Source organism: Colobus angolensis, unplaced genomic scaffold (genome assembly GCF_000951035.1).
Source record: "Colobus angolensis palliatus isolate OR3802 unplaced genomic scaffold, Cang.pa_1.0 Scaffold794, whole genome shotgun sequence".
NCBI classification, from domain to species: Eukaryota; Metazoa; Chordata; class Mammalia; order Primates; family Cercopithecidae; genus Colobus; species Colobus angolensis.
This window is the reverse complement of record NW_012121754.1, coordinates 534,692-553,728: the sequence shown is the minus strand read 5'-3', so window position 1 is coordinate 553,728 and position 19,037 is coordinate 534,692. Positions and strand designations below refer to the sequence as shown.

The following is a 19,037-nucleotide window of genomic DNA, read 5'->3' as shown; positions in this document are numbered from 1 at the left end:
ACTCGGGAGGCTGAGGAAGGAGAATTGCTTAAACCTGGGAGGTGGCAGTTGCAGTGAGCTGAGATTGCGCCATTGCACTCCAGCCTAGGTGACAGAGCGAGACTCCATCTTAATTAAAAAAAAAAGAAAAATCAAACTCAAATAGGAAACTAATGTGAAACCTTTAGGAAAGTCATTTTGTTTTGCCTTTCTCACATGTTGGATTTTATCCTATTCACATCTGTTGGACAACATTCTATACAATGCAATTTCACTGACTGAAATATAGGATCTTCATATGTGTTGAGGGGACACCATATGGTATCATTTCACTCTGTGTCAAAGAGGAGAGCTTGAGTGGGTCTTAGAAATCATCTTGGTCAAAATGACACGTGTGTCACATGCACCTTTATTCCTTACTAATTGACAATACAAAGTGGAGATAAAGGGTATTTCCCAGCACAACTGCAAAAGATCAGTGTTGACATGCATGATGAGAATTCCATTAGTGGACTTCTGGTTTCAGCTCAAACATGAAAATAGGAAGTTGTTACTTCCTATTTGTACAAGAAAAAGCTGAAGAAGCTGAAATTTCATACAAGCAAAAGCTGAACAAACTGACAATCAATGACTTTTCTTGAATGCATCAGAGAATTGATGTTGCAGAGCAAACACCACCCTGAAATTTGGAGAGACAGGTGAATCCACAGTTACCATCAAAATTTGCTTAATAAGAGCAGAAACTGATGAAGCCATAAGCTGGTGTCAACACTTAAGTGGTAATTCCGATGAATTGCTGGAGACTTCGTGTGAACTAATTTGAGTGTAGAAACCTGGGAGCTGCAGTCTTTGGCTCCACACTTTTGTGGGATCCAAAAAAGATTTCCTAGTAACTCTGTCAGGGAGAGAGAGTAAATCATTGTGAAATATGACCATAGCATTTTCCATTTAAAAAGCCAACTCTCCAAGCCTTATCCCAGATGGGAAAGGACATTCCCCCCACTCTAACCCCCTCTAGCCTTTCTGTCTTACATAGAGAGGGAAAGCTATACTACTGGGAAAAAAAAAGGTGAAGATCATAGCCCAGATACACAGGTCCACTAAAAGACTGAGACTTAACCGTAAAGTTACAGAATACTTCACTTCTCCCACAACTGACTGCCACACCAGCAGCATAGTAACTGTGAATACAGCTGACAGAGTTCACCAGACACAAATTCTCTCTGAAGAGGAGTAATTAGGAAAGCCTAAAGTCAAGAAAAGAGGCATAAACAAGGATACTAGAGGAATTTGAAGCTTCTGGCATCTACAGATATAGCAAACACAGTCTAACTCCTCGCCCAAAACTTCACGCCAAAAGTCTTTTTCCTCAGTTCCTATTACCTAATTCAGCATGTCAGTTTTCAACAACAAAAAATTACAAAGTAAGCCAAAAGCAAGAAAAAACACAGTCTGAACAAAGTATCAGAACCAGTCTTATATATGACATAGTTATTAGAATTAGTAGATGGAGAATTTATGATTAATCCATTAAGTGCTCTAATGGAAGTAGACAACATGCAAAAATAGATGGTTAATATAAGTAGAGAGATAGAAACTCTACAAAGGAATCAAAAGGAAATGATAAAAAAAAAACATTGTCACAAAAATGAAGAATGCCTTTAGTAGGCTCATCAGTACACTGGATACAGCTGATGAAAGAATTGGTGAGCTTGAGGATAAGTCAATAGAAATTGCCCAAACTGAAATTCAGAAAGGTAAAAGAATGAAAACAACAGAATAGCCAAGAAATGTGGAACAATTTCAAAATGTGTAACATACATTTAATTAGAATAGCAGAAGGAGAAGAAGGAGAAAACAGAGCAGAAGAATAATGAAATAACAATGGCTTTAAGTAATTCAAGTGTTGAAGCAATAATGGCAGAGAACTTTCTGGAATTAATGACAGGTATAAGACCACAGATCCAGGAAGCTCAGGGAACACCAAGCAGGATAAATTCCAGGAAAACTACAGCCAGACATATTATATTCAAACTGCTGAGAACCAAAGAAAAAAGAGAAAAATCTTGAAAAACAATAGGAAAACAATACCTTACCTAAAGAGGAACAAGGCAATGAAGTGCATTCATATGAAGCAATATGAACAAGGATCTGAAGTATCATAAGAAACAATGCAACCATGAAAATTGTGGAGTGAAATCATTAAAATGTTGAAAGAAAAAATCTCACCAACCTAGAGTTCTGTATCCAGCAAAATTATCCATGAAAAGTGAAGGAGAAATAAAGACTTTCTCAAACAAACAAAAGCTGAGAGAATTTATCACCAGCAGACTTTCCCTGTATCAGAGATTGATAGAAGCTTTTCAGGTAGAAGGAATGTGATATAGGTCAGAATTGCAAGTCTACATAGAGAAAGGAAGAGTGTCATAAAGAAATGTCCTTCCTACATAAAGAAAGGAAGGAATAAATGAAGGTAAAATAAAAATTTTATTTTCCTTATTTTAGTTTGTCTGAAAGATAAATGTTTAACATAATAATAGCCACAATGTACTGGGTTATTATAACATATATATAAGGGAAACGAATGACAGAAATAAAGGGTGGGATAAATTTAGGATACTCTATTATTACCTGTACTGCATATGAAGCAGCACAGGGTTATTTGAAGACACACTTAGATTCATTAAAAATGTATATTGGAAACTCTAGGGCAACCACATAAAACTTTTTAGAAAGAAGTATAATGATATGCTAAGAGAGGAGATAAAATGTAATTATATAAAATGCTCAATTAAAACCAGAGAAAACAGAAACAGAAGAGATTAAAAAAATAACAGATACAAGGAATAGAAAACACTTACAGCATAATAGATATTAATCCCAACTATATTAATCATCAGTCTAAACGTGAATAGTCTAAATATACCAATTAAAAGACAAAGATTGTCAGGAAGGATATAAAAACAAACTTAACCGTATGTTTTCTACAATAAACCCAATTTAAACATAAAGACTCAGATAGGTTAAAAGTAAAGAGATAGAGAAGTACACCATGCACACACAAATCAAAGGATGGCTGAAGCAGCTCTGTTTCAGACAAAGCAGACCTCAGAACAAGGACAATTATCAGGGATAAAGAGCACCATTACATAATGATGTATAGATTAATTCTCCAAGAATTATCCTAAACATATATGCACCTAACAACAGTGTGTCAAAATATGTGAGGCAAAAACTGATACAATACAATTAGTTATTAGCCATCCTTGATCTACGCTTAAAAACCTAGGTAGATGAAAGAAGACAAAAGAATCTAAGTGACTTGCTTAAGGTGACAAGACCGATGATTGGAAAACCTGAGTCTCCTAGCTCCTTGTCCAGATTGCTATCCAGTAAGTAAAAATTTTGTTTGAATAATTATTATCTTAGTTAATGCAAATTCAGTCAGGATTAAGAACCACTGGGTAAGAGAGAGAGAGAGTCCAGGTCACATTTTAGCCAAGATACCATTTAATTAAGCCTCGGCTTTGTGTGGAGAAGGCTGAACAGTCGAAGGTCTCCAGAGATCAGTTATGTAGACTTTGTAGTTTTGCCAAGAAGGGTTGCACTGCCTGGAGAATGAAAGTGGAGATTGAGGCTTGGTTTGCCACTCAAGTGACAGAACTCAGGGGATTTGGAGTAGGTGCCAGATAGTGGGAGATTGGGAATGGGCAGGGGGTAAAAACTGCTCTGTTGTGTTTCACTAACCGAGGTAGGATTGGACAGGTGGTGGTATAAAGCTAGTGAATCATGGGAGGTCACTTTATGGACTTGGTGATGAAAAAGCAGATGGCTGAAAGGGTGTATGTGGGACGGTTGCTGAATGATGAGGCTTGGTAGGATCCACAGATGTAAAGAACAGAGGCAGAGAAGGTGGGCTGGCTTGGGGGGACCGAAAGATCCCAATGCACTGTGTTGGTGTTTCCTTCCTCATTTCACTCTTACCTTCCTGTTCCCTATTTTCCTTTCGTTCTATGTATATACTTGCTTCTGCTTTAATTGTCTAAAATATGTGATGAGAACATATTAAATGAAATTTTACCCTTTTTGATCTTAATTTAGAAAGTTAACTATCATTGTTTCTTTCAAGGAGCAATTCTTTTTATTTCTGTCTTTAATTAACTTTTAAAAATGGAACTATTTCTGGCCGGACGTGGTGGCTCACATGTGTAATCCCAGCACTTTGGGAAGCCGAGGCAGGTGGATCACCTGAGGTCAGGAGTTTGAGAACAGCCTGACCCACATGGTGGAACCTGTCTCTACTAAAAATACAAAAATTAGCCAGGCGTGGTTGCGGGTGCCTGTAATCCCAGCTACTTGGGAGGCTGAGGCAGAGAACTGCTTGAACCTGGTAGGCAGAGGTTGCAGTGAGCCAAAATCACACCACTACACTCCAGCCTGGGTGACAGAGCGAGACTCCGTCTCAAAAAAAAAATAAATTCCTTGAAATCTTTTGAAAGAAAGGATGGTAAAGAAGCATTCTGTTATGGAGGGACATGTGAAATTTTACCTTACAATTATGACATTAGAATTCCTATTAGCTGAATAAATTTACATCTCTCAGTTTCAAATATTATATATTCTGAGCACTAGTTCAAGGAACTTAAATTTTATTTCCTGGTACTGATGTGATTTGCATCGTACAGAACTGACTGTCTCTCCCTCTCAGTCTCTTTCTATTTCACTTAACACATATCTACACACACGTTTGTATGCACATACATATATCTTCATAGTAAATAATCCCTTTAAAGGCTTTATATGGTGAGAACTAGCTTTTCTTTTTAAACAAAGAAGTGGAAATTGTCATGAAAAGAATCATAGTGAGGTAAGATATTCTTTCAGTGCAATATTCTTCACAGTGAGCATCCTTTAAGAAGGTATAGCTCTATGACATTGAGTTTGCTGGTTGTAAAAGTTAGGTACAGGAACTAAAATATACAGGGTGTTGGTGAGTGTAGGTAGAAAAGCAGTTTGATGTATGTGTTGGGTTGTCTGGACGTAAGAAACATCATGCAGGCTAGAGTTGAACCTCTAGCTTTTGTGATGCATGCAAGTTAGGACATGTGATTTCATGTTCTCAGTGAGATACAAAATAATGAGAATGTCTCAATAAATCTACCTCAAACTATTGGCTGTCCCTGAGTGAAAACTAAGGTATCTAGAAGCCTAATGAAGAATATTCTATGTAGTCAAAAGGCTGCCGCCTACTGATATGTGACCTTTATTAACTGGCCTCCCTTCCAACATTCTAGATTCCATGTCCTTTTTGGTCATTAGTAATCACCTTGGTCGCTGTGTTTTTACACCAGGCTCAGTATGTCTAAATATAGAAATATAAGAATAATATCTCCCCTCATCAACTGTTCTTGCATGGGATTAGAATGAAAGTTATTATTCAGCCAATCACTGATAGACACTCAGTCAATTCAAACTAGAATTGTAAGTAAGTTCTCCAGGATAATCTTTTTAATTTTCATATAAGGAGAATTTCTTCTCAAAGGAAAACCTCTTTTATTATAAACTCTTGGCCAAACAGATTGATTGGTATAAAGGTGTTTTGTTGTAATGAATACCCATATATTAGTTAATATAACACAAATTGTTTTAACAATTAAATCCCCACATCTCAGTGGCCTGGCAGTAGCAGTTTGTTTCTCACTAACGTGACAGTCCAATGCTGATGTATCTCGGGGATGGCCTCACATGTGGCCATTCCAGGACCCAGGTAGTTACCATTTTGTGGCTTTTCCTCAGAGACTTTTCCATTCAGCTGGCAATGGGGATAGACACTACAAAGAAGACATGGCTTCTTAATTTCTGCTCAAAAGTGAAAAACACCTACGTCTACTTTAGCCCTGAAGTGACACATTATTTCTGCTCACATTGTTTTGGCATTCCCCTGCCTCTGCCATCTAAGAGGGGCAAAAATATAGGTTCTGGCTGGGCAGCTGCTTCTTGGCAACAGCTCAGCACTATGGAAGGAAAGCTCAAATTTTTGGTAATCAGTAAACTGTCTTTACCCTGTCCCAAGGAGCAAGCTCAGGTGAATGGGATCTGAAGTTCGCCTCTCAAGAATCACAGCCTGAATTGGTTGCTGTTCAATTCTATCATGGCTGAAACAGGAAGTACTACTTAATTTGGTTTTAACCCAGCATTTCCTAAACTTATTTGACCATGGAGCCCCCTTTTCTTTATATAACAATTACTAAAACACTTTGAAAAACTTTTTCACAAAGAAAAGGGTAGTTTTACCACCTCCATGCTTTTACTTATCTACCCCAGTTTTTGCTTTTGTTATTGTTTGGGGTTGGTTTTGTTGTAATTGTTTTGTTTTCTTGAGAAATTTGCATTTAGTTCAATATTGTTTAAATTTGGTTGAAGTAGGCAAGACTAAAGGCAGTTGAAAAACAATTTTACTTGACTACAGGACCAATGAAGTAAGCATGGTGCTGTATTGTTGGGATACTTGGCAGATCAAAGTACAGAAGGAAAAGTTTTTGGTATCTGTTACTTAGTGTCTGTATGATCTCTGGTTTCCTACTTACTAATACCATGTGAGCTGTAGTTTCTAATCTGCAAAATAGAGAGTATTCATGAAGATTAAATGACACTATATGTAAAATAGCAAATAAGAAGGAACTTAATATATGTAAGACTCCTTCCTTCCTCTTTCTCCTTTCTATTTTCTCCTAGTTAGTAATATACTAACTTAATTATAGTTGAGTTGTGCTATCCTGCCACAAACAATGACAATTACATGAAAAGAGGCCAGGGAAAGGATATGGTAACAGTATAAGCAACCCCCAATTTACAAACACTGAATTTTTTTTTTATTATACTTTAAGTTCTAGGGTACATGTGCACAACGTGCAGGTTTGTTACATATGTATGCATGTGCTATGTTGGTGTGCTGTACCCATTAACTCATCATTTACATTAGGTATATCTCCTAATGCTATCCCTCCCCCCTGCCCCCTCCCTACAATAGGCCCCAGTGTATGATATTCCCCTTCCTGTGTTCAAGTGATCTCATTGTTCGATTCCCACCTATGAGTGAGAACATGTGGTGTTTGGTTTTCTGTTCTTGCGATAGTTTGCTAAGAAGGATGGTTTCCAGCTGCATCCATGTCCCTACAAAGGACACGAACTCATCCTTTTTTATGGCTGCATAGTATTCCATAGTGTATATGTGCCACATTTTCTTAATCCAGTCTGTCACTGATAGACATTTGGGTTGATTCCAAGTCTTTGCTATTGTGAATAGTGCTGCAAACACTGAACTTTTTAAAATACTGCACATAGATGGTTGGGTTCTGGCAACTTAGACCCTATCATTCCTGTTATTGATGCCTCACAAATTAAATTTACCATGAAGCTAATGAATTAAGCTTCAGACCCCGCTCTTGCATGGATTCCTATGAGTGCTGAGAGTTGTAGGATGTTCTAGGTCGTAAGGGCATGGGGGCAGATTGCTATGAGGAAGCATTATGTAAACTTTTCTGGTAAATTGCCTGAAGAGGTCTCAGAAGAAAGGAACTCGATTCTCTAAGTTTCTGGGAGTTTGCTATGATTTGTCGTTTGATATAAATATTTACTTTTGTACCTATTATGTGTTTTGTAGTTTAAAAAATGCTTTTTAACTTTTTTTTTTTTTAAGAGAGTCTTGTTCTGTCACCCAGGCCTGGAGTACTGGTGCCATAATAGCTCACCGTAACCTCGAATTCTGTGGCTCAAGTGATCCTCCTGTGCCACTACGCCCAGCTAATTTTTTTATTTTTTGTAGAGATGAGGGTCTCGCTATGTTGCCCAGGCTGCTCTCAAATTCTTGGCCTCAGGAAATCCTTCCACTTTGGTCTCCCAAAGTGCCGAGACCACAGGCATGAGCCACTGTGCTCAGCCTTGTTTTGTACTTTTGATTTCCTCTTCTTAAAGAGGGCCCCACAACTTATGTAAATTTCAGAGCAAAAGCACATGGATCCACTTCTGCCCACAATTCTGGTGCCATCACCTGCTACTATTCTGAACATTTTCAGAGGTCCCTCCCCAGAGCCCACTCCAATGGCTGGAGCTGCGTATGATTTCCCTACCCCTTTCCTTTCCCAGCTTCCTGTACACCTCTCCTTAACACCGCTGGGATCAAGATGATTTGAGTCTCTGCCCACACTCAGTGCCTCTCCACATACAACTCGGGATATATGGGGAAAAGGGTCTGGGCTTGAGGCGCAGGACCCAAAGCATGCAAAGAGTTAGGAGAGCAAGAAGATGAAGAAAATGGAGCCATTGGCATAGCACTTGAGCTTCGGTTGGCTCATTGTGGGTTAAATCTTACAGGCACTCGTTCTTTCATTAAAGACATTATTTGCCTTTAGTATTGCTCACAACTCTGACCTTTACCTGTACTATTTTTCTATACCATTTTTCCAGAGTACAAACTCTTTCTTACTGAACTATGTCCCTTTAGTAGGTTAGATGATTCCCGTATGGAATTATTTGAACTGGTTTAAGAAAGCCAAAGAAACATCTGTATACTGTAGAACCTTTCCTTGTAACAGCATTCATTTCATCTAAGCTTTCCTGCCCAAAGCAGTTCTGAAACACAGGATAGGAAGGTTGACTTTTTTTGTAACAGTGTTCATTTCATCTAAGCTTTCCTGCCCAAAGCAGTTCTGAAACACAGATAGGAAGGCTGACCCATTGCAAAGAAGATGAAAACTAATGTAGCCTCAGAAGAAAAGCTTGATGCCAAGTGCTCAGCAGGAGCCCAGGCTGAGGGCCTCTGGAGGAGGGGCAAGTGCAATTTATAAAGCCTAAATACTCAAAGCAGCCTTTCTCCAGGGTTTGCTTCGAGGTGGCAGAATAGGTTTTATAGGTCAACAGGGTTTTTCTAATGATTATCCAAGCTTCTCCCCCTTCAGTAGGGAAGGCCCCGATTTTCTGGAATTACCTGCCCAGTCAGCAGGCTGGGTGTTAGAATTCTGAGCCGACTGCCCCTCCTCCTTGAAACCAGCAGGGAGCAAAATAAGTCCGGAAATTCCTGAGCATTGGGAAGCCCGCACTAATGCAATTACCTGAAATGAAAGAAGGGGTCAGATAATAAGGGCAAAGGTTTTTCCTTTTAAAGTAAAGGGCCAGGTAAACAAAACCAGCTGCCCCTGGAGCCAACAAACTCTCCTCATTAAATATTTTAAGAGCCTAATGGGCATAAGTGGCTAATTATAGTACAATCCTGAAGACTGAATCTAGTGGCCTGAGGAAGGGGGTCAGTGGGATGGGAATGGGGTTAAAACTTGGCTGACAGAGACAGGAAGGAGGTGAGCTCTGCCCCTGGCAGAGGACCTCTAAATGGCCAGAACGAAATTAAAATAAGACTAAGATGCTTTGACTGGGAGTCTCTAATCATTCTGACAGTATCCCCATGAGATGGGCTTGGATGTCTCATTTGGAGCAATTTTAAGTTTAAATGCTAGTTGAATAGGATCTGGAATACAGGTTTATTGAAAAACTAATTATGGGAAATTTTATGTTTATTTACTATGAAAAACTGGAAGAGTATGCACCAAAATGTTGCAATGAGCCTCTCTAGGTGTTGTGCTTATACTGTAGGTGATTTTCCATTTTCCTATTTCTATTTTGTTCATGTTCATTCTCTAATTCATCTACAATGAGCATCTAGTTCTTTTATAATAAAAATAAAGGACAACACTAAATAAAATAAGATGAAGAGTATTGTGCTGGAACTAAAATGTAAAATTAAGGGGGACAGGAGAGTTGGTGAATGCATTGATAAGTGGTTCCTTTTACTTTGTATAGTCTGCTATCTTTGCCACTTCCCTGGATACATGCTTGATGTGAGCTGCCAATCTAGAGGCAGGAATAAATTGCTGGCATTGGGCGAGACAGACCTTTTGACCATGTATTAATACGAAAGTTTCAACTTCATTGCTTTTGTGATAGTTCTCAGAAAGGTTATTTCTGCACAGCCTTTTTTGGCTTTGGTTTTTAGTGGAACAGCTCGGCCACTTGTGGTATGATCTTAAGTGATGCTGAATTTCAAGAGAGCTTGAAGGATGACTATGATTTGCCTAAAAGTGTCAGTCTAGGTGATTCTAGACCGTTCTGCTAGGTTTAAAAAAAAAAGAGAGAGGGAAGAAAAGAAAAAAAGAAATCACCGTTATCACCATTTTTAGCAATTTATTCTTACAAAATGGTCACCACAGACTACTCCACCTCCTTCATGCCCAGATACAAATGATATATTTAGATTGGACCTATCACCACATGCAACTACCATCAGAGAACCAAAGCTCTGTAACTGGGAAGAAGCTTTCAAATAGCCACAGATTGCTGATGCTGAATGTTTTCTTAGAAGCTTCACATTTACAATGGGTAAGTGCAGTAAGTTAGTTGTCCAAGAATATCCAAGAAAAAGGTTTAGGTATTGATAAATTCATACCCTATGGGTTTTGTTTGTTTGTTTGTTTTTGTTTTGTTTTGAGACAGAGTCTTGCTTTGTCGCCCAGGCTGGAGTGCAGTGGTGCAATCTCGGCTCACTGCAAGCTTCGCCTCCCAGGTTCATGCCATTCTCCTGCCTCAGCCTCCCGAGTAGCTGGGACTACAGGTGCCAGCCACCATGCCTGGCTAATGTTTTGTATTTTTAGTAGAGACGGGGTTTCACCGTGTTAGCCAGGATGATCTCGAGCTCCTGACCTCATGATCTGCCCGCCTTGGCCTCCCAAAGTGCTGGGATTACAGGCTTGAGCCACCGCACCCGGCCATACCCTATGGTTAAATGATCCCCTCTCTTAAAAGCGATGCTGAATTCTGGGTGACCAAAGTTCATATTTCCATAGTACAATATAAATGTGGGTTTAAGGTTGCAGATGAACGTTGCTGAAACTTCTCAGTATAATGTGAGGATTCCTTTGACATTCAACTGTGAATTGGACTCAGACTGAAGTTATTAAAAAGATGCTGTGATCATCAGGCTAGAGGAGGAAGGGTCCTTAGCTGGGTCAAAGGTAGAGGCAATGCCCAGGGCCATATTTTAGAAGCATTTTAAAGGGTCTCTGACATCTCTTTTAATTTCCCTTATTCTCTTGAAGAGCTCATCTGCATTCATGGCTTTGTCCATTACTTATAACCTGAAAAAGACCCCCACGTCAACATTTCTTGTCTCAACTTCTCTGTACCTCTTTCTCATATCTCCAGCTACCTGGTATGTAGTTCTTTCTTGATATTCTGTACACTTTTGATATGTCAGACAGTATCTTTCATCTCTCTTAACAAATTGTATTCCCATATGACTAACCTACATTTCTTTGGCAACAGTGTTCTCCAAGGCAATCTCTCTTACATGTTCATGGTCATCAGTGACTCCCTTCCTCTCTTTTACCCTCTACAGAAGCTTTATTTGTTCTTCCTTCATGGCTGCTCGCTTTCACTTTTCTTGTTCTCTCCCTTATTTAGACCCAGATCATTTCTTGCCAGCACTATTGAGATAAGATAACTTTGTTTATTGATTTCCATGCCTGTATCTCCTCCTGCTCCAATGCAATTCACAGCCCATAGGAATAGCCCAAGACCACTTGAGAATGATTGGATCCAGCTTGTAAGGTTAAAACTGGGGACAAGAATAGGCTAAAAAGCTTAAGCCAAGGTTAGTGGATTTCATCTCCCATGTATCACATGAAGGAGCAATTGGACTATTTCTGGGTTGAAGAAGATAGAATGCTAGCCATTGAGAGGAGGTAACAGGGATCAGATTTCAGCACCATGTCAGAAGAGCTTTTCATCAATTAGAGCTGTGATGCAGTGAAACAGTCCTCGTAGTGTATGACAGTGAATTCCTGTCCCTGGATATGTTCAAGCAGAACCAGAGAATCACTTCTAAGGGATATTGTATCAAGCTTACATGCTTTAGGCCAGCTGACCACTAAGGTCTTTTCAAACTCCAAATTTTTACAACATATCACAGCCATCTCCATCCATGCCTCTGCCTCACCCCTGCTGGGAATCCAGAGTCTGTTCTTGCTGCTCTACACTTTCCTCACTCCAAGTTCTACAGCAGGTGGCATGCTCTCCTCCAGAGGGATGCTCCCCCTGCGCATCCCATCCATGGCCTTTCAGTGTAAGTTTCTGCTGCCTTGGGCTGTTAAGTAATCTGAACAGGGTAGATCTGGTTATTTAATAGGTTTTATATGCCAGGTCCCATGCCCAGCATTTTTCCTTATGTAATCAGTACACCAACCCTGTGAAAATGCTATAGATTTGGATTTTTTGAAACCCACTTTAAAGAAGGGACTGAACCAAGGTTTTGTGACTCCGGGTTCTGGGTACTTGAGAAAAGGAAGGAGGAAAGGAGTGAAGGAACCTCAACCATGGGCCACAGATTGGGGTAGGCTAGAGAGATTCTTCACAGGAAATCCTACATACTGAAAAATTACATCTGGAATTTTTATCTCAATAAATATTAAACTATGTGTGTTGCTAACAAAAATTATAAATATTGATGTTTAATGTAGTTACTGGGGAACTAACTGAGAAAAGAGGAAACTATAATATATTTGATTAAATAATAAAAGAATAATTACAATGCATTACTTGTTATATTCCTGGTCACCATATAATATAGTAGCAAGTATTCATGTTCCTCAAATGTGTGTTAGATTAGCATTGCTTAAATTATTTTTAATTTTAACACTACTCTGTCTCAATATGCCTGGCTTCCATGTAGTATGCCATGTATCTGATCTTTTTTCAAAAATCAGAGGTGCTAATTAAGAAGTACTACTATGAGCAGGTTATGAGATAGGATAATGGACATGGATATGTCCAGCACTATATATTGCACATAATAAATGTTTATTGGATCTGAGTCTGGCATCTATACAAGGGATGAGGCAACGGACATGTTATTATTTTATTTCCTGATATAAGTAACCATCAAAAATTTTCAATTACATGTACCCCCGGCACAGAAATTCCACTGTCATAGTATTCTATATTTACACATAACTTAATTTATCAGTCTCCTATTGTTTATAATCCCATCTTTGTGAGCTGACAATTAGAAAGAACTAAAAGTTGTTCAGTCCCTACTGTATGCCAGGAACTTTACGTTTGTTATCTCATTAATTCTCAATTAAGCCTGAGGAGAAGATATATTATCCCCCATTTAAGAATAAAAAAACTGAGGCCCATAGAGGCTACGTAACTTACCCAAGATCATATAGTTAGTAAATATCAGATCTGGAATTTGAACTCAGATATTTCTGGCTAAAACCCAAATTTGCTCCAACATTCCAATGGTTTAAGCACTGGATTCTGTGGAAATGTTGTGAAGTGGTAAGTGAGGCCAAAAGGAAGGCTGAGTGGGTAGATCACCACCCTTACCTCAATGAAAGCACCTGCCTTACAATAAAACAAACATTTAAAAATTAACCATTCCAATACATCACATGTTGGTATAGCGAGTTAACATTGAAAATAATTTTCACATAGTTCTATAATATGTAGTGATGGGTGGCTGCTTCTTAAAAATGAAATAATTTATCATTAGCCAGCAACCAAGGATAGCTTAGTGGATTGGAAAAGGCACCTAGGAATCACAAGCATTTAGAAATTGATGGAATTCAGAACTTTGCCAAGATGGGGGTAAGGGAAGGTCTGAGGTAACGAAGGTCACCTAACCCTGGGTCAGCCTTAGCTTAGTCTTCAGAAAAGAGTCTCACAAAGGATATCTCCACAAAGCTGGATGGGCCTGTTTTGGTCAAATATTTACAACATAGTGTCAACACAACTTAATGTTTCATTTAAGCTAAGAAAAACCAAACCAAAACAAAAACCAATGAATATCAAGTTGTTACTATTTTAGGAGAGGGCTCTTCCACCTTTGTACATCATTCATTCCTTTGTTCATTCATTCTGGGGGTAGTAGGCAACCACGGCATATTTTGGTAGCAGGTTGACTACAGAGTGTTCGCCCACAGGAATGAGCTGGAGACTCACTCACTACACTAAGTCAGATTTTTGCTTTTGTATTTATTTTCTTATTTAAAGGTATGAAAAAACTTATTAAAATGATTGAGTATTATTTCAAATCTCTCACATACCTTTATTACTTTAAGGTGGGATTAGCGATGGGCGTGGGATGAGTGTTAAATTACTTCCCCAAGGGAAAAAAAAGTAAGTTTTTCCTCATTACCCAATTTGTATTATGGAATTTCCATCAATTCCGTCAAGTACGCATTGGGGTTTCATGTGACAAAAGCTGAAAAAAATAACAGTATTAGCCCACAAATAGCGGTGGAAATGGAGAAGATAAAAAGGTTATTATTTGTTTGAAAAGTACCCAGGGTCAAAACCTTTTAGAATGTGAGAGTCCAGGTGGAACCCTGGTTTGTTTCCTCAGGCAACAGAGACCTCCAGCTAGAAAAATGTATTTATAGTCCTTTGCTTGAGATTTTATCTGATTCTTATTTTATTTTCATTCCAGTTGCTACATTGATGGCCGGGTGGTCAAGGTGATGGACTTCCTGAAAACTCGCCTGTTAGACACACTGTCTGACCAGATTAGGAAAATCCAGAAAGTGAGTAAAAGTATCCTGGGAAGAAAAGGAGCAAGTCTAGGGGTAAGGCAAGGAAAAAGACACAAAGTCTCAGCTGGGCCTCAGCACTGTGGGAACCAGGGTAGAAAAATAGGAAAATAGTACAGTCCAGATGGGCATGGTCACAAGCCCCCCATCACAATTGTTGCCTGTTATTTGTTGTTCTTCAAATTGAAAAGGGTCTGTGTGTGCCATATCAAGGTTTAAAGCATCTCTATTGTTTTTAATTAATTTTTTTTTTTTTTTTGAAATGGAGTCTTGCTCTGTTGCCCAGGCTGGAGTGCCGCGGCATGATCTCAGCTCACTGCAACTTCTGCCTCGTGGGTTCAAGCAATTTACCTGCCTCAGCCTCCCAAGTAGCTGGGATTACAGGCACAAGCTGCCACACCCAGCCAATTTTTATATTTTTAGTAGAGACGTGGTTTCACCATGCTGGCCAAGCTGGTCTTGAATTCCTGACCTCAAGTGATCCACCCACCTCAGCTGCCCAAAGTGCTGGGATTACAGGTGTAAGCCACTGTGCCTGACCTAAAGCATCTCTATTTTAATTGCTTCTAAACTGTGAGTTTCGTAAGGGAAGAATAGATTTACCTGATATTTTCTTTTTTGGAGGGGTTTATTTTAGGTTACTTAAGGGAGAAAATGATTATATTCATTCAGTGAAATTCCAGTCTGGGGCATTGGCAATTCTAAGCCATATTTACACTGTTCCTAGGTGTCTTAGAATTAGCCAAGTAAGATCTTAATTTTGTAAAGTTGAGAGGAAAGCTATATTATATTAAGCAATTGCATGTAGGTGCTGTCAGCACACCTTTGGTCAGTGATTCTCAGACCTGAGGACAATCAGAATCACCAGTGGTGCTCACTAAAGTTTCTAAGTTCACTCCTGAGGTTCTGATTTAATATGGCTGGAGTGGCTCCCAGAGGTCTCTATTTTTAATAATCTGTCAAGTGATTTTCCATAATGCCAATTATGGATCACATTTTGAAATACTGGATTAGTTAATTCTAAATTGTGAGGATCTTACATCTACAATTGTCATGGCCTACAATATATTATTATCTTTGGTTGCTCGGTTAAGGTTCTTCTCCAGGGAATGGGGACCCTTTGAATAGTTTGCTATTTCTTGAGTGAATTAAACAAATCTTTGGAAAAAATTTGTAATAAGTAGGCTCTCAATAAATACAAGATGAATTAATAAACAGACAAATTAATAGCTCATTTATAGCTCTGAAAGGAAATCCTATTTGAAGAAATCAAAGAACATCAGTTTTCAGAGCTGAAGTGGAAGGCTTCACCTTTTTTGTATTCATCCCAATGTCATACTCAGATTATAAACAGCATCTGGAATTCTCTTGTTCTCGAGTTCGATAGGCTGAGAAGCCTCAGAACTTCTGAACTACTACATCCCAATCTGATCCCTCCAGGGATCAGGTGCATTGACCAGCACCCTTATCTGTCACTGCCTTTCACTAGGCAAAGCCTAGGAGAACTAAATCATTTGAAATATTTCTACCAGTCCCTGTTTGATATTCATTTAGTGAAAAATATTCACTGAGCATTTAGCGAGTACCTAAGGCAAAGTGTCAGATGCTGGGGATACAAACTGGTATAAGACATGGTCTCTGCCCTCAAGGTAAAGTAAGTTTTAACACTTACTTTCAGCAGATTGAAAACATATTACCTAATGTAATAGAATGTTAACCTATTGAATACTGTAGTTTTCTAAGCATATTATGCTAATCTGATATTACATATTGCCCTCAAGAAGGAGGGAAGAATTTTCTGTCATTAATTCATTTGTTTATTACTTCATTCAATAAATGTTTATTGATGCTTACTACATCTAGACACTGTTCTAAGTGTTTATATTACAATAGTGTACAAGATAGTCAAATTCCTATAGTTTTGGCTTTTCCAGTTTTGAGTTTGATCAGAGGGTTGTTGTTGGAAGTAAAATGATTCAGTTCTATCAAGGCACTGAGAGTGAAGGTTCTAACTGCACTCATGTTATTATTTAAGTACAAGTGGCTGTAGGTCAGAACTAAGACAAAGATGTTGGAAGTTAGGTTCTTTTCTTTATCCCCACTTCCCGTTACCCTCCCCCACTGTATATGCCTTGACCATGTGAACCAGTTTGAAAACTGAAATAACTTATCTCCTGATTTATCTGGGCCCAATAAACTTCAGGAAAAGAGCTAAAACCCTGTGCACAATTGGTATTCAGATCTTTAGAAATAAGCCTAATGGATTTAGAAGGGTAAGGGTAAGTGCTGTCACAGGGAGGAACAGTGGAACCCCTGAGAGATGACTATATGCAGAAAGCACCTGGCAGGGGAGGGCTAGGCTTCGCAGCAGGGTCTGGACTTACCTTTTGGCAGTTGCAAAGAGAACATGCCCAGGGTCCCCTCAAGCCAGGGTTCCTATTCTGATTATCTCGTGCTGTGCAACAAATTACCCCAAAACTTAGTAGCATAAAACAGCCGTTTATTAAGCCAAAGGATTGTATGGGTCAGGAAATCTCAAAGAGTACAGAGGGAATGGTTTGTCTCTGCTCCATGATGTCTGAAGCCTGAGCTAAAAGACCTAAAGGCTGGGATTACTGAAAGGTTAGTATCTGGGACCATCAGAAGACTTGTTCACTCCCATCTCTGACAGGGGATGCTGTATCACTTTTCCTAACCTAACCTCAGACGTCACATGGCATCACATTAGCCATATCCTATTCATTGAAGTAGTCCCCAAGACCCACCAAGCTTCAAGGCGAAAAGAAATAAGCTCCTCCTTTCGATGGGGGAGTGGCAATACTCTAGAAAAGCATATAAGACCAGAAATGTTTTTGCAGTCATTTTTGGAAAATATGATCTTCTAGATCTAGAAAAGCATATAAGACCAGAAATGTTTTTGCAGTCATTTTTGGAAAATATGATCTTCCACACTTTCATCCTCCCTGTTTCATTTAGTAGGCTTTAAGTCATTTCCCTGATTTTTTCCCCCGATTCTCTTTTACAAAGCTCTTGCCAGATATTGCCTTAAGTGAGTATATGCTAGAGGTGTTGCTGGATCATGGATTCCCTGAGATTTGAACCACTAGATAGACTTCTCATTGGCTAAAGCAGTCTGGACCCAGTTGTTAGGGCCTCCAAGAGGAGAGTCTCTCTCCACAACCCAAGGTGTACTAAGCACTGGCCTTCCCTGGGGACATGAGAGCTAGGAGACTAGACCAGGATCCCCAAACTTTGATTGCTGAAATGTTGCTTTGACTGTTCCTGAAGTCCTTGGTGGGTGGGGAGGAGGGTTCTTGGGAATTAGGGTCCAAAGTACAAACTAGGGTGCACTAGCCAAATGACTTTCTTGCAAGTTCCTCAAATTATTTCAGAGATGGGCCAAGTTAGGTTTCATGTTTTTTTAATTTTTTTTTTTTTTTTTTTTTTTTCTTTAGACAGAGTCTTGCTCTGTCGCCCAGGCTGGAGTGCAGTAGCGCGATCTCAGGTCACTGCAAGCTCCACCTCCTGTGTTCACACCATTCTCCTGCCTTAGCCTCCTGAGTAGCTGGGACTATAGGTGCCTGCCACCACACCCAGCTAATTTTTTTGTATTTTCAGTAGAGACGGGGTTTCACCATGTTAGCCAGGATGGTTTCGATCTCCTGACCTCGTGATCTGCCCGCCTCGGCCTCCCAAAGTGCTGGGATTACAGGCATGAGCCACTGCACCCGGTCTTTTTTTTTTTTTTTTTTTTGAGATGGGTCTCACTTTGTCACCCAGGTTGGAGTGCAGTGGCAGGATCTCAGCTCACTGAACCTCAGCCTCCCAGGCCAAGCAATCCTTCCACCTCAGCTTCCCTGGTAGCCGGGACCACAGGCACATGCCACCACGACTGGCTAATTTTTGTGTTTTTGGTAGAGACAAGGGTTTCACCATGTTGCCCAGGCTTGTCTTGAACTCTTGAGCTCAGGCAATCCACCCGCCTTGGCCTCCCAAAGTGCTGGGATTATAAGTGTGAGCCACCATGCCTGGCCTTCCAAGTAAGATTTTATTGTCTATATACCTGGAACCTTCACCCCAAAGCTGGAAGTGTACTTTGTTTCTTCTCTCTTTGTAGAATTGAAGTCCTAAGGGCCCCATTAGGCCCACAGTGGTAGAAAAAGGGCAGATTTTTCACCAAAATGGTGCCATGTGGGAGTGGCTTGATAAATCACTGGTAAGGCTGTTTGAATAGGGTATTAGGCCCAGGATTTGAAGTCTGATGGCCTGGCTTAAGTATAGCTGTGTGGCTTTGGGCCAGTCACTTACTTGATTTCTCTGATTTTGTCTCTTTGTAAAATGAAGATACTAAGGATACTATTCTCCCTCCCTCTTAGGTAGATTAGGAAAGTCATGTGAGAAAGCCCTGTTTTGTTCATTGTT

The 19,037-nt window shown here is 39.6% G+C and overlaps 1 protein-coding gene across 1 annotated transcript in view; it reads left to right on the top strand.

Moving 5' to 3' along the window:
- The window catches only part of LOC105502338 (inactive heparanase-2), a 286,429-nt gene that overhangs the window by 90,315 nt on the left and 177,077 nt on the right, over positions 1 to 19,037 (top strand). The window contains exon 5 of the mRNA XM_011928752.1: positions 14,516 to 14,609. Within this exon, the coding sequence (XP_011784142.1) occupies positions 14,516 to 14,609 (94 nt within the window). The remainder of the gene's footprint in view (positions 1 to 14,515; positions 14,610 to 19,037) is intronic.